We start from the raw sequence: 21,731 nt of genomic DNA on the forward strand, positions 1-21,731 counted from the left end.
AACTCCCCACCTGGCACTGTCCCCGGAGCGGGTCGCGCCCGGCCGCACTGGGTGGGTGCGGCTGCCACCATTCTTGGTCGAGTGTCCACCTCTGGTCAGCAGGAAGGCACCGAAGTTGCAGAATGAGAGCTTAACCCTGAGGAGAGGGGACTTCTCTAATATCGGAACCTTACACTTTTTTCTGTTTTTACACAGAAAGAGGCTCTCTGGGTCTCACTGTTCAGACATCCAGAAACAGCATCCAGCAGCTTCATGCTGTCAGTGAGTCCGTTTCTTTGCCACGCCTTTTATATACACTCTCCAGAATCTTTTTAACAAAACTGCAAAGCAATAATTGCTCTCACTTTTTTTTTCTTTTTCTTTTAGCAAGAGAGAAAGACAGGAAGGGAGAGAGATGAGAAGCATCAACTCATAGTTGCAGCACCTTAGTTGTTTATCGGTTGCTTCTCACACGTGCCTTGACCCGGGGACTCCATCGAAGCCAGTGACCCCTTGCTCAAGCCAGCGACCTTGGGTTTCAAGCCAGTGATATTTGGGCTCAAGCCAGCGACCTCGGGGTTTGAACTGGGTCCTCACTGTCCCAGGTCAATGCTCTATCCACTGCGCCACCACCTGGTCAGCCAATTCTCTCATTTTTAGATGAAAAACTCAAGCTTAGAGAAACTAAGAATATATCACTGGGGCATGAAAAAACTGCGCTGGTCTAAAAATCCTTCTGTAAGCATCTTTTAGGTGATACTACTTTGTAACACAACCTGGATCCAGTGTTGGTGGTGATGACCTCCGAAGCCCCTAGGTGGAGCTGTTGTGCCCTGTGAGAGTGGCCACCTCGATTGCCACTTCCTTCTCCAAGTTCTGTGGGAACACGGAGATGAACCAAGTCCAGCCTGTGTCCTTAAGAAGCTCACAAATGAGTGGAAAAGACAGTCAAGCCTACGTGCTCCAAAGACCCAGCAAACTGGCAGGGATTCCAGGAGTGAACAGGTCACGTCCCCAGCACAGGCTCGGCGCTCGCATCAGCTCACCGCTCTCGGAGAAACGTGCAGCAGGCATCTTTGATGCTCTGCAGCTGCAGGAAGCTGGCCCCCATCAGCAATGACTGGACATTCTGCTGGTCAATAGCAAGGTGGCCGTTGTAGGCAAAGTTGATCAGAGCCTCCAGGGCACTAGAGGAAAGAGGAGAGATGCTCTTCAGAGATGGGTCTGGGCCCATAGGAGACTCAGGCAGTAAGTGAGCTGATACTACAATACTACCCGAAGAACGGATGCCCCCCTCTAAAATCTGTTTCATCCACACCCTTTGAGAACCTATCTGAATGGAAAGTTATTTCAGCAAAGCCGGAATCGTTCTACTACCTGCCTTTACTGCCCAAATACTCCAATAACAAAATTCTAAAACGAGAGCAATTATTCACAATACCACTACTGAACAAGTCAATGGTGGTCATTTGTCTAGGTTCATTTTCAGTCCCTATTTGCCTCCATGTGTAAACTGTACAAATATATTTAACACTTATGAGGCCCTTTACCATGTTGTTACCCTGCCTTCATGTTTATTGTTTTTAGTGGCTACTTTATAGAATTCCAGCATGTAAATATGCTCTAATTTATTTCCTTTATTGCTAGGCATAATAGCTATTATCATCTTATTGCCATTATAAATAATGTTTTTGGATTATTGTTTCTTTGGGATAGATTTCCACAATGAGATTTCCAACATTTCCCTCCCAATTCACACTGAGAATGAAATCCGAATTCTGTCTGTAGGGCTGTCTGTGGTCCGGCTCCGCTCCATCTCTCTGACCTCATCACCTTCCACTCTACCCCCTCCCTCTATTCCATCATGCTGAACATACTCTCACCCCAGGGCCCAGGTGCCGGCTGCCCTTCCGTTTGGAGGGCTCTTCCCTCAGATGTCTCTCTCCCTCACTTCCATCATCCAGAGGCTACCACAGCTTCCTAGCTCCTTTCATTGTGAGATTAGGCAACAAGTGACAGTTACTGGCTAGTATTTTAAAGACACTGGTTTATTTACTGTCTCTTCCCCAACAAGAATGTCACTGCCCTGTGTGACCTTGTGTAGCATATTTGCCGTTCAAGTCCTAGTACCCCAGAACAATGCCAGGCCCACAATACATGTACAGGGGACTCCTGAATACAACCTAGGTTATAAACATACAACCTCAGTTCACAGATTTGCAGCAGTCTTTCAAGTGATATAAACATAGCTTTTTCCTTTTGAAGCCCAAAAAGGCATACTATGGAGTATGTTTATACAAAGTCTGCAGACAGAAATCAGGAAAGTATTTCCATGAAGAGTACCTAGCACAAAGTGACTCTATATATTATATAAGGACAACTTCAAATAAGTGCCTAGATGATGTGTGAGGCCAATACTATTCGTTGTTATGGAGGGCTATCTTGGATGAAAGATATTTAGATGGGATAATCTTTGAGCCTGACCTCCTCGGGCTTCAATATTCTTATCCATCAAATAACCATGATTTCTGCTACCTTCTAGACTAGCATTGCCCCATATAATAGTCATTAGCTATTTAAAATTACATTTAAATTAATTGAAATGAAAAACAATTTAGAATTTAGTTCCTCAGTCCCGCTAATGACACTTGATGCACTCACAGCCACATGTGACTAGTGGCTGCAAATTCTGGAGAGGAACAGAAGATTTCCACCATTGCAGAAAGTTCTAAAGGACAACACTGCTCCCGACCCATGAGAAGACACTTATCTGAAAAAACATTTTGCCTGCTAAAACGACTAGCAGAGAAGAGTGCAGGGAACCACTCTTCTACCTGTCCTTTGTACCTGTCCTAGCTGAAAAACATATCTTCAACTCTAGCTTCTATTAAATGTCTATTCTAATAGAGTAAAAACCCATCAAAACTCGCCTCACTTTAGCCCTGTCTCAGGCCACCAGCTGAGGTCCTAACTTGTTTACTAATCACGACGTGCATGGACCTGTGCTGTGGAGACCGCGTGCTGCTGCAGGCCCGCAAGCGGCACCAGGCCCCAGGCCCCTGCCAACTGCCGGAGCAGTCAGTACCTTGGGTCCATTCCCTGCATCACAATCTCGTCCTGTTTGCACTCCATCATGTCGTTTGTAAACATCGCGTGGAAATACGGGATGGAGGCTGCTAGAACGATCCGGTGAGCACTGAATTTGTGGTCCCCAATCTGTGGGCAAAGTAAAATACAAAGTGAGATACTGAGGAACACTAATACAAAGACCCAACCTGCCCCTTCCACAGTGTAACCCACCCCCCACTGGAAGGGCACTGAAGGTATCCCACCACATGACGGCCGAGGCTTATTTGAAGATCCCTGAGAATTTCCAATTCAGTGTACTCAGTGTATAAAGAATGTAAACAACACACTTAAAAATGGTTAAGAAATGTAAGCCTGAACGCTGTGAGTGGTAGTTTTTACTTTTATGGCAGTCTTCACTGCACCCCGCCCCCCGACTCCCTCACCAAGCCCAAGTCCTGACTTCTCTAACACTTAATCCTGATCCTGGTTTATTAGAAGGCAGGTGAAATAGACAAACTGGCCAAGAACCTTGAAGCCCCTAACAGTAGGTTCCTCAAGAAGAGTAAATACACAATGACAGGAAAAGATGAAGAGAAACAAGGTCAAACCCAAAGAGGGGGCACATGTGGGGATCAAGGACAGAGCAGGTATAGGGGGCACAAAAGTTGGGGAGTCCTTGGGTACCAACCAGCTGTGGTAGACCTCACAGAGTCCAGAGTTCTTGAAGAAAAATGACCCTGGCAGCAGCCAGCTGGCGGCGGGGACTGTGGCCTGCCTGGTGCTCTGTGTGGCCCACAGGGCTCTCATGGCGACGGAGGCAAACTCTCCAATTTGTATCAAACCCTCACCAACACATCATTAGCCTAGGGAGTTCTAGAAAGTGCATTCCAACTATCTACCAAAAGGATATTCCCTTTATAAGTTTTGCCATTTATAGCTCCAAGCTGCATAAACATTTCCACTTAAAAACTGTCTACTCTTCGGAAAGAACATACAGTATAGTCTTTTCCCCCTTCAGCAAGTTTCACATTAGTGCCTGACCAGGCGGTGGCGCAGTGGATAGAGTGTTGGACTGGGATGCCAAGGACCCAGGTTCAAGACTCCGAGGTCGCCAGCTTGAGCGCAGGCTCATCTGGTTTGAGCAAAAGCTCACCAGCTTGGACCCAAGGTCGCTGGCTCGAGCAAGGGTTTACTTGGTCTGCTGAAGGCCCACGGTCAAGGCACATGTGAGAAAGCAATCAATGAACAGCTAAGGTGTCACAATGCACAATGAAAAACTAATGATTGATGCTTCTCATTTCTCCATTCCTATCTGTCTGTCCCTGTCTATCCCTCTCTCTGTAAAAAATAAAATAAATAAATAAAAAAGTTTCACATTAGTGAGCTGCTAGCATCTTACTATCTGATGCTCACCTCATCTCTGTGTCACCTTTTTTCAAGGATTCTAGCTCAGATTCTGCCACTAGGTCCTCTTTTTCACTGACCTTTAGGTGTATTCCCTGTGAACTAACCTTCAAGATCACACACACAACCTTCTAAATACCAAGTATCCTTATCAGATTTAGATGCTGTCAGTACCTCATATAATAAAGGTGCTCCTCTGCTACTAGTGTTGGGGACATTAAATGACTGCATGCTTTGGGAGTATTTCATAATTTAAAAAAACCCCACAGTAATACATATAAATATTGCTTAAAGTTGTTCCGCAAGACATAGTGAAAACCAGCAGATTACTTTCCTGTATGTGCCTTGTTTGGGGGGCTCCAGCTGAGCTCCCCATGCTCCAGCCCCTGCGCGCAAGCCAATGACCATGGGGTCATGTCCATGATCCCACACTCAAGCTGATGAGCTTGCACTCAAGCCAGATGATCCTGCGCTCAAGCTGTCGACCTTGGGTTTCCTAATCTGGGTCCTCAGCATTCCAGGTCAACACTCTGTCCTCTGTGCTACCACCTGCTCAGGTGTCCAATAATTTCCTGTTATAGTTTTTTATACTGGTTATCATATTTTTAGTTTATAAGAGGTCTTTCATATTCTTTGAAGATTCCCTTTTCTTTTTTAAAAAATCTTGTTCAGTCTGACCTGTGGTGGCGCAGTGAATAAAGCGACGACCTGGAACCCTGAGGTCCCCAGTTTGAAATCCCAGGGTCAAGGCACATATGGGAGTGGATGCTTCCTGTTTCTCTTCCTCTTCTCGGTTTCTCTCTCCTCACTCTCTAAAGTAAATACATAAAACCTTTAAAAAAAATCTTATTTATGTTCAGGGCACATACAAGAATCAACCAATGAATGCATAAATAAGTGGAACAACAAATCAATGTCTCTCTCTCCCTCTTCCTTTCACACTCTCTAAAAAAAGAAATCAATAAAAATAAAAAATCTTGTCCATATTTCATGAATGCAATATTTTCTCTAATTGGTCTCAAGATATTGTAGTTAAATTTTCTACTTCTCCTCCCTGCTTTTACTGTTTTCCTCAGAGTCCTTTTCTTCCCTCATTTGTTTTGCTGTCTTCTAAGTTCGAGGCTTGCTTTAACTGTCTCGTGATGTTTAGCTATCTGCTCATACCTTTAGGAGGTGTTTGAAAGCTCTGTGTGTGGGGTCAACTTGTGGACTTCACATTAGGGTGATCAGACAAGAATCTACTTGCAGACAGATAGGAGCCACTGCCTGCAGATACCTGGAACAAGAAAGGGGAGATGGTCCTACCATTCACTATTTAGAACTCTGTCCTTTTTTTATTTGGCACCCTTAAAACAAAATGTGAAGTGTTTAACCATTCATTAACCACTAGGTTTTACATAATCACAACAAACATTCGTATCCTGCTTTATAACAGAACTTTGTTCCCACATTCCACCCCTTCTTAATCATGCTTTGTGTCCCTCTGGTTCCGTATCTAAGACTAAAACTCCTGTCTCCTGAAAAGAGTGGGGGAGGATGTTAGGCAGCGAACTGCTTTTCACCCAGACTTTCAACGAATCTTATTTTCAGTACGTATTTGGTTTCTTCGTTCTGGAGTTATTCCAGGGTTCCGCATCGCAAACCCCTTTCTTCTTGTCCCCCCCCCCCCCGCCCCGGACCCAGGTTCCCCAGGTTCATCGCACATGCTTTCTGTCTTCAACATTCACTCACTGCTCACTTGCTGATATCTTTTCTCCCCCTTACTCTCATTTCAGTAAGATTACAGGTGGAAATGGAGGCTGAGATTTAATGGAAACGGAGGTTAAAATGCATGTTCAATTTGCTGTGTTCAACTGCTATGCATTTTTCATTTAGAAAGTTAAAAAAAAAACACACAAAAACCCCAAAAGAACAAGCTGTATGTGCATGAACTGGGTGACCTGGTTTCCAAAAAAAGCTCAGCTAAAAAGAAGACAGGCCTAACTTGGGATACGCCAGCCAGATTGCATCTGAATTCTGTGTTCAGTTAAGGGGAAAACAAAAATGTGTCTTTATCTAGGAGAGGGAGACTAAGACGGGAAAGGAAAAGCTATTCATTGTATGAGAAACAGCTAAAAGATAGTTTGGAAAAGAGAGTTTTTGGTAAGGGGCACCATAGTTGTCTGAAATCCTAGAAGGCCTATCATATGGATGCGTGCAGATCTAGAAGTTACAGGAAAGCAGATTTTAGTTTTAAAAATATGAGTGTCTAAGGGAGTCCTTCACTGCTTCTAAAACTATTATAGGACCTTCCAATTCTACAATCCTGGGATCCAACACTTTTGTGTAAAGATTAAAAAAGCCCACATACTCTCATTTGTAATCTGTTTTGAAAACATCACTTAAAACAATGAGATGATCATTTATTGAGTTCCTTTTGCTAAGTACCCATTATACATATTTTCTCATTTATATTCTCTGCAAGTAGCTACTGTGAATTCTATTCTACAGATTAGTACAACAAGATTTAGAAGTTAGGTAACTGGCCCAAGGGTTAAATACTTATTGGGGGGGGGTTGTGCTGTGGAGTTGGAGAGGGACTCAGTAAATAACACCTTCTCCCAGCTCAGCCAACTGAGAAGTTTTTTTTTGTTTTTTTTTTTTCCGTTTGTTTGTTTTTTTTACAGGGACAGAGAGAGTCAGAGAGAGGGATAGACAGACAGGAACAGAGAGAGATGAGAAGGATCAATCATCAGTTTTTTGTTGCGCATTGCGACACCTCAGTTGTTCATTGATTGCTTTCTCATATGTGCCTTGACCACGAGCCCTCAGCAGACCAAGTAACCCCTTGCTCGAGCCAGCGACCCTGGGTCCAAGCTGGTGAGCCTTTGCTCAAACCAGATGAACCCGCGCTCATGCTGGCAACCCCAGGGTCTCGAACCTGGGTCTTCGGCATCCCAGTCAGACGCTCTATCCACTGCGCCACCACCCAGTCAGGCTAACTGAGAAGTTTTTTTTTTGTTTGTTTGTTTTTCATTTTTCTGAAGCTGGAAATGGGGAGAGACAGTCAGACAGACTCCCGCATGCGCCCGACCGGGATCCACCCGGCACGCCCACCAGGGGCGATGCTCTGCCCACCAGGGGGCGATGCTCTGCCCATCCTGGGCGTCGCCATGTTGCGACCAGAGCCACTCTAGCGCCTGGGGCAGAGGCCACAGAGCCATCCCCAGCGCCCGGGCCATCTTTGCTCCAATGGAGCCTTGGCTGCGGGAGGGGAAGAGAGAGACAGAGAGGAAAGTGCGGCGAAGGGGTGGAGAAGCAAATGGGCGCTTCTCCTGTGTGCCCTGGCCGGGAATCGAACCCGGGTCCTCCACACGCTAGGCCGACGCTCTACCGCTGAGCCAACCGGCCAGGGCAAGAAGTTTTTAAAATTAAAAAATATAAAACCTACACACATAACAAGATCATACAGAATAAAATACACAAATACACAAGACAATAAAAGTAAAGCTGGGAAAATCTGAATAAGAGTGGCAGATTATATCAATGTCAATATCCTAGATGTGATGGTGTACCACAGCTTTGCAAGATATTATTACCACGGGGGAAATTGGGCTAAGGAAACAGGATCTCGCTGTTATGATTTCTTATAACTGCATGGGAGTCTACGGCTATCTCAAAATAAAAAGTTTATTTTTAAAAAAAAGGTACAATGGGAAATCAAAATATTATATCACTGATAAACCTAGCATTGTAAACTATGGCTTGTATAGGAGGACAAATATGTCCCGTTTTAATATGTTGAATAACACAGGCCTATGCAAAGGCCATTCTCTCTACTCATCTGCAATTCTATGCTGTTGCCTCAAATCCCTCCCCTTCCCCGTGCGTACAGTAGCAAAGAGATGTGAACTGGTACAACAGAATTTATAAGAAACATTCAATACGCCACATATAGCTGGTTGGTCAGAAAAGTTAAGACTAGTTGGCATACAGGCATACATCCTTACCTTTAATCACATTTTGCTCTACCCATCTCTGAAACAGTACTTATTGTAATAATGAAGTATTACCAATGAAATGGAATCAGACAGTAAATGTAAAATATTGGAAGAGCTAGGTTCAAAGTCCAAGACAGGACAGAAGGAAAGAAATAAACCTATGGTGTAACGAAATACTCCGAATTAAAAGAGCTAAACTCATGAACACATGCTGGATCAGGATATCTGGTCTCTGTGTACACAACACACACCTAGTACCCGTGCTTACACTACCACTAAATAAGCATGTGTATCCGCACCAGCCACTTAACCACGGTGGTAAAAGACTAGCGTCCACCAAGCATTTAGGGACAATCACACAAATTCCTAGGTACATACAACACCACCAAATTGGCTTCTAAGAAAAAAACCAATTTAAACAGGAAACCCAAATCACTTCCACTAAAACTGCAGCAAAGACTCAGTACTCATATCACTTGGTTTCTACAAAGAGTGGATGCAGACCCTCTTCCTGAGCAGGAGCTCTGCATAATATGATCTTAACAAGACTTACTGGCCCTGGATGGGTCGCTCAGTTGGTTAGAGCATCATTCCTATACACCAAGGGTGCAGCTTCAATCCTCAGTCAGGGCACATACAAAAATCAACCAATGAATGCATAAATACGTAGAACAACAAATCAATGTTTCTTTTTTTTTTTTAAGCGAAAGAGAAGGATAGACAGACATAAAGGGAGAGAGATAAGAAGCATCAACTCATAGTTGTAGCAACTTAGTTGCTCACTGACTGCTTCCTCATCTGTGCCTTGACCAAGGGGCTCCAGCTGAGCCAGCGACCTTGGGCTCAAGGTAGTGACCATGGGGTCATGTATGTCTATGATCCCATGCTCAAGCTGGCAACCCTGAGATTCTGAACCTGGGTCCTCAGCGTCCCAGGGTGGCGCTCTATCCACTGCGCCACCGCCTGGTCAGGCCAGATCAATGTTCCTTTCCCTTTTGTTCTTTCTCTTTCTCTAAAATCAATAAATAAAAAATTTTAAAAAGGCATACTGAAGTGTTCCTGTTTGCTTAAAGGGTTCCTCAATATTGCTTTAGTTATTAAGTCTCTGTAACTTTAATATCTGTTAACAGCTTTGTTTGGAAAATTAAGAGTTAAGGAAGTCACTTGAAAGGGAGAAAGATGACATTCTAAAAGTCAAGGGGTAACTTAAACACACATGTGTTGCAACTTCACTCTCCTATACTTTTATTTTTTTATTTATTTTATTTATTTATTTTTTTACTATCCTGTACTTTAAAAAATCATGAACAGCAAAGCATCCTTGAAGCACGCCTGAGCTCTTCTCTTGGGCATGTACTTTTTTTTTTTTTTTTCAGAGAGAGAGTCAGAGAGAGGGATAGATTGGGACAGACATACAGGAACGGAGAGAGATGAGAAGCATCAATCATCAGTTTTTCGTTGCGACACCATAGTTGTTCATTCATTGCTTTCTCATATGTGCCTTGACTGTGGGCCTTCAGCCGACCGATTGACCCCTTGCTTGAGCCAGCGACCTTGGGTCCAAGCTGGTGAGCTTTGCTCAAACCAGATGAGCCCGTGCTCAAGCTGGCGACCTCGGGGTCTCGAACCTGGGTCCTCCACATCCTAGTCCTACACTCTATCCACTGCGCCACCACCTGGTCAGGCTGGGCATGTACTTTTTAAAAAACACTCTAAGGGTCCCCATGAGACTTGCAACCAGAGGAGCAGGGGGCAGCAGCTCCTCCTAGTCTCACCCCTGAACCTGTCTCCAAGGCCCCCTTTCTCTGATTTGTCAGTGAGCCAATAGCAGCCCCGCGTTGGCTCACTCCTGCCACGCGACTTTCCCTTCCCAGTGAGCTGAAAGCAGCCCTGCCTGAGCTCTCTCCTATTGCTTCTGCTACCAAAGTCCTTTCTTTGTTTCACTGTCCTCAGCTTTAATAAACATACTCTCAAAATCAACTGGACTCGAGTTGTGAAATCTTTCCTGCATGAAGTCAAGAATTCACACACTACAGGCTGGCCCGGTGCAGGAGTGCTCTGGGCGGGTCCCCATCTGGAAACAGCATTATAACATGACTCAAATATTACTGTAAATAATGTGAGCTGATCCTGTATGCAATGGAGAAAACATAGGTCTTTGGCCAGCAGAATGAATTAATTTGGAAAAAAAAATCAGCCCTAGCTGGTTGGCTCAGTGGATAGTGTCGGCCAGGTATGTGATGTCCTGGGTTCAATCCCTGGTCAGGGCACACATGAGAAGTGATCATCTGCTTCTCTTCCCCTCCCTCTCCCCCTTCTCTCCCTCTTCCCCTCTAGCAGCCAGTGGCTCGACTGGTTCAAGCATTGGCCTGGGCGCCGAGGATAGCTCAGTTGGTTCAAGCATCAGCCTCAGGCGCTGAGGACAGCTTGGCTGATCCAAACATCGGCCCCAGAAGAGGGTTCCCAGGTAGATCCCGGTCAGGGTACATGTGGGAGTCAATCTCTCCTCATCTCATTTTAAAAAGAAAAAAATCAGGAACATACTATTCTTTTGATAAACATTAAAAAATCAAAGTGGCCTCCATGATTAAAGTACAGATATGAAAAGGAAAGTAATGTGAAGAAGCTGGAAGAATGGATAGGCACTTAAGAATTCTACATTCTACTTTAGGAATATGAGGAACCAGAGAAGATTACCAAGGAAGGATCTCCAAGTTATCAGGTCACTCTAGGCAGGGAGAGCAGGAACTGGAAGTGCCGGTCACTTAGATCAGGAATGACAGAGAAGGGATAGGCTGCAGGGGGAAGATCAAGTCAGGTTTTGGCCAAGGTGACATCCAAACAGACATATATTGTAAGAAGTGGATGAATAAATAAGTCTGGAACACAGAGGTGAGTTTAAGCTCAATTGTCACTTCTGTGAGGCATCAGTGTCGAGACAAGGCGGAGATCACTACCGGAGAGCCCAGAGTGCAAAGAAGGGGTAAGACAGCTCTGAGGAAGCCCAACATTCAAAGATCACTAGTGGAGAGAAGGTGCATCTGTACAGGAGACGGAGAAGGAAAGTGCAGAAAGGAAGAAAGGAAATGAGAAGAGGAGCTGGGAGATGGACGCCTGGGGCCAGCAGTGAGGGCAGGAGTGGCGCTGGGGCACACCGCCCACACAGGCAGGGTGGCACGGCCACTGGGGTCAGAGGCCCGGCTGGCTGCGTCACCTCAGACAGGCTTCCCATCTTATAAAATGAGATCATTCCTTGCCCTCTGACTGCTCAAGAGTTTTGAATTTCAAACATAAAGGTGTACAAGAATGGATACTGTGAACATCATTTGACCAAATCACCTGAGTCACTCGAAATTCCTGAAATTTCAGTGGGAAAAAGGTGTCCTGTACAGCCCACGCTGATGTTGCTGCCACTGGTGGGTCTTGTTTGGAGGGACGGATCTGTGCTGACTTACCCAGCCTGGCCACGAATGGGATATGACTCAAGGCGACAGGTGCACCCCTGGCAGAGGCGCTCCGAACGGGGAACAGAAGAATAAATGACTGCATGGATGGGCTTTGGAGCAGACTGGAGTTCTTAGCTTTTCCTGACAAGGGCCTCAGAAGGGCCTCACTGGCCTCACTAAATTAAGTGATATATAACACACGTGAGCCTGGCCTGTGGTGGCGCAGTGGCTAAAGCGTCAACCTGGAATGCTGAGGTTGCTGGTTCAAAACCCTGGGCAGAGATTTAGCAAAAGCTTTGTTGCACCCGGCTGAGCGCAACAGCCTTAAAAGAGTAAGATATGATAGATACGTGAATTCCAAACTGCCCTCTTGATGTTCCGCTTATCTGTCAGACCCTTACTGGACTATTGCCCCAGAGACAGGAATTCCAAGAAACATACCAGAACTTTTGCCTCAGTAACCCCTCAGGCTCTCCCAAACCCTATATAATTCGCCCCTAGTCTGTAACCAGTGCTCTTCTCCCCGGGAGAAGTGCCCGGCAGGGTTCCTTTCTTCCTTTCAATAAAGCCTGTAACTCTGGTCTTTCGGACTCCCATGGATTCCAGAAAGATACAAATACTTAACTGAAATACAAGTCCAGTCTGATTAACAGAATCCTGGTCCAGAGATGAAAACTCAGAGTTTCGGGGCCAGCTCTACTACAGATACAGACAAGTTGCCTGCTTCACCATGCTTCAGGTTGGAATACAGGGTTTTACTGATGGGGGTAGGGCAAGGAATAGAGTAAAAAATAAAAAATTGAGATTCTCAAGAGAAGCACTATGAATACTAGTAACCGTTAATTGTAGTAAATCACTCTATTAGACAATATTGGATAGTACTGTACAGCATAGCATTAAAAGTCACAATGCGTGCCAATCTCTCCATCTGTGCCCACCAAGGGGAGACACAGCACAAGCGACATGGCACAAACTGAGCCAGCATCCAGGCCAGCTGTTCCCTTTTGTGTGACTCGGGCAAATCTCTTTCCCCTCACCCGAGCCTCAGTTTTCTCATCTGCAAATAAGGAGCTTGAACTGGCTGTGGTTTCTCAGCAGGCAGCAGTTGTGGTCACAAGAGCAGCCTCGCACACACTTACTAGAGCTTTTCCTCTTGAGCACGATGACACCTACACGACGTTGGGAGAGTAACTGTACAGGACATCACTTCTCTGGCCCACAGACTGGTGTACGTGTGGGTTTGGGGGTCCCTTGCAATAACTATGCGGAATCCCTGTGGCATGCACATCCGTGCACCAGAGGCTATCCGAGGTCCCTTCTGGTGAGTAGAGCCTAAGAGTACAGCAAAAGGAACCAGAAATCCTGAGCGCCTTACCAAAATTTTGACTTCTCTCTCTCTCTCTCTCTCTCTCTCTCACACACACACACACACACACACACACACACACACACACCTTCCCATTCTTCCTTGGAAAGACTGGGAAACTTTCCATTTCTAGCCTCGTCCTGGTGGTATCTTTGGATCAACAAGGATAGTGTAGCATGACACCACAAATTCTGTTCCCGGTCACAAGCAGGTGGGGCTCAAGCTTCAACCAGCGGCTTATTCAAGCAGGAAAGGCAGCAGGGCAAAATCTGAACTGGGAGTAATCTGAGACAGGTGTTCCCCAGGAAAGCAAAGGATGCCCAGAATAGTAATCTTTGTGATGGAAACCATTTTGACAATGAACATAAATAAAACATTTTGACAAGTGAACAGTTAAATGCCCAGCCTGTGCAGACAGATTACCCTTGGGATCAGTGGGGCTTAAGACTAAGCTTTTAGACAGTCACAAGAGATGCTGAAAGTGCATAAGTAGTAATCCATAATTTTACTGAGCACAAATTTGAATCATAAAGGCTATAAAGCTCCTGCATAAGAATGAGTCTAATGGAGATGTAGTAGGGATGAATTAATCTCTAAAATTCCTTTAGGCTAGAAAGTCAATAATAATACATTTTTAAAGAGATTTTATTTATTGATTTTAGAGAGTGGAGAGAGAGAAAGTGGGAGAGGAGTGGGAAGCATCAACTAGTAGTAGTTGCTCTCATATGTGCCTTGACCAGGCAAGCCTGGGGTTTCGAACCAGCAACCTCAGCATTTTAGGTCATTGCTTTATCCACTTCACCGCCACAGGTCAGGCAATAATGATACATCTTTTAAGAGACATTGACATCATGGTACTAAGAACAGGTACTGTAGTGCTAAATTACCTGGGGTCAAACCTAGGTTCTGCCATTTACTTGCTGAGACCGGGGGCTAGTTACTTATCCTCTTTGTGTCTCAATGACACATCTGCAGACTGAGGTGAATTACCACCTTCCCCATGGGGTTATTCTGAGGATGAAATTAGCTAACATCTATCTGTAAAGCGTTTAAAACAGTGCATGATATCTATTAAGTGCTATAAAACTGCTTGTTAGCCTGACCAGGTGGTGGCGCAGTGGATAGAGCGTCGGACTGGGATGCAGAGGACTCAGGTTCGAGACCCCGAGGTTGCCAGCTTGAGCGTGGGCTCATCTGGTTTGAGCAAAAAAAGCCCACCAGCTTGAACCCAAGGTCACTGGCTCCAGCAAGGGGTTACTCGGTCTGCTGAAGGCCCGCGGTCAAGGCACATATGAGAAAGCAATCAATGAACAACTAAGGTGTTGCAATGCGCAGTGAAAAACTAATGATTGATGCTTCTCATCTCTCTCTGTTCCTGTCTGTCTGTTCCTGTCTATCCCTCTCTCTGACTCACTCTCTGTCTCTGTAAAAAATAAATAAATAAATAAAATAAATAAAACTGCTTGTTAAATAAGGTATCCTCAAATTTAGAACTTTATAAGTTATTTTTAAGACCTTTAGGAAAGGGGTCAGCAATCTTGTCCATGGACCAAAATCTCAAATGCCTCTTGTTTCTTTTTTGTGCAACCCATGTGCTAGGTGTAGTTTTTATATGGTTGAAAAAAATCAAAAGAAGACAGTATTTCATGACAGCTAATAGTTATATAAAATTCAAATTTCAGTGTCTACATACAAATTTTATTGGAACACAGACATGTCCATACAATAGCAAAGTTGAGTAGCTGGAACAGTGACCAATGACCTGCAAAGACAAAAATATTTACTATCTGCCCCTTGTCAGAAAAACTTGCTGACCTCTGCTCCAGAGTCACAGGGAACAAACACTATGAAGAGGGGAGTGAACACATTCTCTAGAAAGGAGAAGATGCTGATCACTCATCTAAGACCCTCAACCCCTCCCCCACCCAGCCCACAGCACACCTGACTTTCTGCTGGTATTCAGACTCCTTCCGCCCGACTAGTATGAACTGTCCGTCCTTGTGGAATTCTACGCTGAGGTAAACGGTCCTTTACAGAATGCTTGCTCCTTTTAAAAAGGAAATGAGCTAAGCCTGCAGTAGAGGCATTCATATTGGAGCCATTAGGCCTGTATGGGCCTGCCACCACCAATATGCCTTTTTAAACTTCAGTTTCTTAATCATAGTTATAATTATTCTCTTTCTTCCAACCCCGCCCCCCATACAGTTTAAGTGCTAATTAGCCTCAGCAAATAATGCAGCCTTGTCCAACAGAAAGGTAAGAGGTGAGCTAGCCGCATGGAGATCCCTGGAAGCATTCACCTTCCTACCCCAGGTGCCAACCCATCGGCCACCTCGCTCAGCACCCACCCAGCCCGAGGCCAGATCAGCCCAGCTCTCCACCCCCAACCCAAATCGTATTCCGACCTCAGACGAGTAACACTGTTCCATGTTGGAGATGTCATGCCTCAGTCTCAGGGACTGAATTCTCCTGTTTTTACTTATTACAGTGGACTTCAAACTCCTTGAGGGTGAAAGGATCTTGCACATCCCTTAACTAGCTCAGTAAATATTCACGGAAATCAAAATCCCAACTCTATCCTCATTAGCAGCCCCCAAGGTCAACAGTTTCCTGTGAGGTAGACTAACCCCACAGAAAAGAATGACAGGTTCACTGAGGGTTATAATCCAAATGGACCGCAGGTTCTCCGGTTAAATTTACTGGAGACTGAGCAGGAGGCGCTGCGACTTCCTACTTATTCCCTTCTACTTTTTCTTACACATGTAAACAGGAATAGTAAGTCTTCAAATAACCATGACATTGCAGGACTAGTACAACAGTAACCTATTGTTATCTGCTCACTTTTAACGATATGTCTCCATATTCCTATATAATATAGATATTAATTATATGTTAAATGTTGTCATAAACTAACAATCAATTATCTATAGTATTATAATAATGGTATATTAGTAAATTATCTTAGATTACTTGAAGGTAACAGAAAACACTTGTGGTTTAAAAACCTTCCAACCTCACCAGGCCTTGCAAAGAAGCACTCTTCTCTTCTCTGGCTTGAAAACACTGCTCGCCCGGAGTTTGCATGCTCTCCAAGAAGCATATTTCTCTAATGGCTGCCTGGTACCGAGCATGCGCTCCAAGCGGGGCTCCAAACGTGGGCCTAGGCACAGCACCAGCCTGAGCCCAACGGAAAAAACTATGCTGGCCAGATGAAGGGAGGGACAAACTGGACTGAACCATGATACACACTATCTGAACTCTGGTCTTTGTACTGGGCTTAATGAAGACAAGACTGGACTTTTTCTGTGGTGGAATAAACAGAGATGAGACACTGGGAACTCAGGGGAAGCCTTCCTTTCCAACCTCATTAAACCTCACAATTTCCCATGTATGAGTCCTTTGGAATGCTTTCCCTGTGACTCCATACGAGAACACCATTTACACCGGCAACAGAAGACATACTGAATTCAAGGGTTACAACTCTCAAGTAAAATTGTCAATACTCACCAAGTGGATTTAAAGATTTGATGCAATTCCTATCAAAATCCCAGCAAGAAAAAAAAAAAAAAATCCCAGCAAGCCTGACCAGGCGGTGGCACAGTGGATAGCGCGTCGGATTGGGACACAGAGGACCCAGGTTCAACACCCTGAGGTCGCCAGCTTGAGTGCAGGCTCACCTGGTTTGAGCAAGGCTCACCAGCTTGGGCACGAGGTCGCTGGCTTGAGTAAGTGGTCACTGGCTCTGCTGTAGCCCCCCGGTCAAGGCATGTATGAGAAAGCAATCAATGAACAACTAAGGAACCGCAACAGAGAATTGATGCTTCTCATCTCTCTCCCTTCCTGTTTGTCTGTCCCTCTCTCTGTCTCTCTGTCTCTGTCACAAAAAAAATCCCAGCAAGATATTTTTATAGACAAGATTATTCTAAAATTTATACGCAAAGGCAAAGGAACTGAAATAGCCAAAATAATTTTGAACAAAAAGCATAAAGTGCAAATAGCCAAAAGCACACGAAAAGACTGTTAAACATCATTAGTCATTAGGGAAATGCAAATCAAAACTACAAGAGGGAACCATTTCACACCTATGAGGGTAGCTATTTAAAAATCAACAACAACAACAACAAAAAAACAACCCCCCCCCCCCAAATTAACAAGTGTGAGCAAAGATGTGTAGAAATCAAAACCCTTGTGCACTGTTGGTGGGAATGTAAATGGTACAGCCACTATGGAAAAAAGTCTGGCAGTTAAACACAGAATAACAATATGACACAGCAATTCCAATCCTAGGTATATAACTAAAAGAAATAAAAGCAGTTTCAAAGAGGTATCTGTACACCCATGTTCACAACAGAAACGAAAGGGGCTTACTATTAGAGTCCGCAGGCTCTCACTAAAAGGCTTGTCTTGGGGCCTCCTGTCCTTCCTCTGCAGGAGCCCAAGGAAAGGCGATCAGCTACGAGTATGTTTTCTGTACACGCAGGAACGGGCTTTCCCTGATTTGAATAAGCAGAAGATCCCCAGTTTTATCAAAATGGCAGAGTAGGTTACTGTAGAAATCCTGCCACTGCACACTCAGAGGTGTGATCAAATAACAACAAAAATATTGCAAATAATACTTAATAATAGGACTTAATAATATATTTTTGACATGTTTGTCAAATAAGAGTCATGACCCAAAAAAGTATAAAGAGCTCTAAAAATCTGACAGTAAAAAACAAACAAAAACAGTCCAGTGAGAAAAATGGGCAAAAGAGATATACAGAGAAGATATATATGAAAAGATGATCAACATGACCCACTAAGGAAATGCAAATTGAAATCACAATGGGCCCCGCCCAGGTGGCTTGGTGGGCGGGTTTGACCCACCAGTCTGAGCACATACAAGAAACAACCGACTGCACAACTATAATGAAACAACTATGTGGAACAATGAGTTCATGCTTCTCTCTTCTTCCTTCTTCTCCAATCAAAGGAAAAATAATAAAATAAAATCACAGCCTGACCTGTGGTGGCGCAGTGGATAAAGCGTCGACCTGGAAATGCTGAGGTCACCGGTCGAAACCCTGGGCTTGCCTGGTCAAGGCACATATGGGAGTTCATGCTTCCAGCTCCTCCCCCCTTCTCTCTCTCTGTCACTCCTCTCTCTCTCTTTCTGTCTCTCCCTCTCCAAAATGAATTAATAAATAAAATAAAAAAACTAAAAAAATAAAATAAAATAAAAACCTTAAAAAAAATCACAATAAGCCTTGGCTAGGTAGCTCAGTTGGTTGGAGCATCGGCCCAATATGCCAGGGTTGTGGGTCTGATCCTCAATCAGGGCACATACGGGAGTCACCCAATGAATGCATGAATGAGTGGAACAACAAATCCAAGTTTCCTCTCTCTCTAAAAATCAATAAGGAAAAAATAATTGTTTTAATCACAATGAGATATCACTACACATTTCATAAAACGACCACAATTTAAAAACAGTGATAATACCAAATGCTGGTGAGGCTGCAGAAGAACTGGGTCACTCACTGTATTAATCAGGGTCCTCCAGATAAACAGAACTAATTGGATATAGGTGTATGTGAATGTGTGTATGTATATAGGATGAGGCAAAAGTAGGTTTAAAGTTGTGAATACATGAAACACTTTATTCTTGTATTGTTATGTATTAATTATTGTATTATTTTCCACGCTCATATTAATTTTAAGAAACTAACTCAACACAATTATGAGGCTGGTAAACTTGATCCCACACTCAAGCCAGCAACCTCAGGGTTTTGAACCTGAGTCCTCTATGTCCCAGGCCGATGATCTATCCACTGCACTACTGCCTGGTCAGGTAATAAAGAGAGAGAGAGGGAGAGAGAGAGAGAGAGAGAGAGAGAGAGAGAGAGAGAGAAGGGGGAGGGAAGAGCAGGAAGCATCAACTCCCACGTGTGCCTTGACCAGGCAAGCCCAGGGTTTTGAACCAGCGACCTCAGCGTTCCAGGTCGACGTTTTATCCATTGCGCCACCACAGGTCAGGTGTAATAATACATTCTTAAAATGAGAGGCAGAGAGCCTGACTGGTAGGGTGCAGTGGATAAAGCATCAACCTGGGACACCGAGGACCCTGGTTCAAAACCCTTAGGTCGCTGGCTTGAGTGCAGTGTCACCAGTTTGAGTGCAGGGTCACTAGCTTGAGCATGGGATCATCAATATGATCCCATGGTCACTAGCTTGAGCCCAAAGGTTACAGGTTTGAGCCCAAGGTTGCTAGCTTGAGCAAGGGGTCACTGCTCAGCTTGAGTCCTCTGGTCAAGGCACATATGAGCTGCAATCAATGAACAACTAAAAGTGATACAACTACAAGTTGATGCTTCTCATCTCTCCCTTCCTGTTTCTCTCTTTCTCAAGAAAAGAAAAGTGAGAAGTAGAGAACAAAGAAGTGATTTCTAGAGATTTGGGGTGGTGGGTGGGAGGAGAATGGGTATAACTACAAAGGGAGATCTCTGTGGTCAGGGAACAGTTCTACATAGTGGAGGTCGTCAGTAACCTTGACAAGAGCAAATGGTGCTGGCTTGATATAACTTAACTTACTAAAACCTGAATTCCATCAACAAAGCAATCTTTGTATGTTTCCTTACTAGCAGTTGACACTCAGTATCTGTTCAACAAATGAAGTTTCTGAATAAAATAACTCCATATACAGTTGAGTCTGTCATGTCAGTCATCATTCTGTTGCCTACAAGTCAGATCCAAATCCTAAACTAGCTCCCAACTATACCCAACCAATTTTATCCCCTACGGTTCCCCTCTTCTACGTGGCTGGAAATTCCCCTAAATCGCCCTATCCCCTCTGCTTGGATTCTTATCTCCTGTTTTTCTAACCAGTGATTCCTCCTCATCCTTGAAGATCCAACTCCAATGCGTCCTCCTCTGAAGGCTGCCCCGACCTCCAGGCAGTCAGTACTGCCCTTCCTGTGGCACCTTTGCAAGCCTCCAGGCACACAGCATAGCATGCATTATATTTATATATATTTATATATCCCTAGTGGATGTCTCCCATCCAGATGGAATGTTCTTCCCACAGGAAGGAAAGGTTGTGTCCTTGCACTTAACACAGTGCCTCATTGTCAACACACTTAGTGAATTCTAAAGTCAATTTCATCTAAAAGGTAGCTCTCAGTCCTTCATCTGAGATACAAATGACAAAACGTCTGGTGAAGTTCACCTCTTCTTTTTAACCTTGCTCTTCTGGCTTTGGACTGCCAGAGCTGGTGGGAAGATGGCACTTCTAAAGCATGAGGGTTACTCTCTAACCTTATCTGAAAATTCAGTTAGCTGCAGTAAAAAGCTCAAGAAAAAGATGGTAAGGCTTAGGGCCAGTTAGTGGAGGGCTTGACCCCGGGCTAACATAAAGTGCATTCCCAACCCTAGCTGAAATAAGCCCCGCTATAGCTGTCTCGTTCAGGTCTGTTTCTAACAAGGTAGAAGGTAAGGAAATGGGGGAAGGGCTGTGTCCTTTATCTTTTTTGTTTGTTTGTTTTTGTTTTCAGGGACAGAGAGAAAGTCAGAGAGAGGGATAGACAGGGACAGACAGACAGGAACGGAGAGAGATGAGAAGCATCAATCATCAGTTTTTCGTTGTGACACCTTAGTTGTTCATTGATTGCTTTCTCATATGTGTCTTGACTGCAGGCCTTCAGCAGACCGAGTAACCCCTTGCTCGAGCCAGTGAGCTTGGGTCCAAGCTGGTGAGCTTTTGCTCAAACCAGATGAGCCCACGCTCAAGCTGGCAACCTCGGGGTCTCGAACCTGGGTCTTCCACATCCCAGTCCGACGCTCTACCCACTGTGCCACCGCCTCGTCCGGCTGTGTCCTTTATCTTGAATGTTGGATAGTCTGCCCAGCAGCCCAGAACATGGGCAGAGGGACGCTCATCCATTCCACTATAAGCAGAAATGATTAGTCCTCACAAGCCAGTGGAGTTGGAAAACAGCAAGCATAATAAAACTTACTGAGTTCTGTCTGGGGTTTTGATGACATTTTAAGGCACACTGTCTGAAACCCTCTATTGAAGGAGCTTGAGTCTTTCTGCTTTAGGGGGACCCACTGGGTAAAGAGACTCCGGAAGGGGGTGAGGAAGTGGCTGACCATCTAGCACTAAAAAAAAGACAATATAACACATGCTATAATGTATGCTAGAGGCTTGCACAGGTACTACAGGAAGGGGAGCTCACCAGGCAGAAAAACAAACAACCAGGATCCAAGCAGAGGGACTAGGGCTACAATCCCATATAAAAAGCCAGCTAAAACACTCAGGCTTGTCCTGCCTCATCCAACCCCTCCCCTGCCTCCCACCCATGTCCAGCAAGATAGAATGGGAGGAGAGGGAGACAGGAGGGCAGAGGCCACAGAAACCACTGCGTAACAACCAACTGTGCCACAGCACGTGACTTGATGTTTCTTACCAGTCCAGACTCCTCACCCTGAGAACGGAAGCTCAGTCTGCAT

General features: G+C 44.7%; 1 protein-coding gene across 2 annotated transcripts in view; it reads right to left on the minus strand.

Annotated features, from left to right (window-relative positions):
- KLHL18 (kelch like family member 18) overlaps window positions 1–21,731 on the minus strand; it is a 51,786-nt gene that overhangs the window by 16,837 nt on the left and 13,218 nt on the right. For both annotated transcript variants that reach the window (XM_066351900.1, XM_066351899.1), the window contains exons 2-3: window positions 3,065–3,195; window positions 1,026–1,166 (exon numbers count right to left, since the gene is read on the minus strand). In XM_066351900.1, coding sequence (XP_066207997.1) covers window positions 1,026–1,166; window positions 3,065–3,195 — 272 coding nt within the window. The remainder of the gene's footprint in view (window positions 1–1,025; window positions 1,167–3,064; window positions 3,196–21,731) is intronic.

The sequence above is a fragment of the Saccopteryx leptura genome, chromosome 10 (assembly GCF_036850995.1).
Source record: "Saccopteryx leptura isolate mSacLep1 chromosome 10, mSacLep1_pri_phased_curated, whole genome shotgun sequence".
Lineage (NCBI taxonomy): Eukaryota > Metazoa > Chordata > Mammalia > Chiroptera > Emballonuridae > Saccopteryx > Saccopteryx leptura.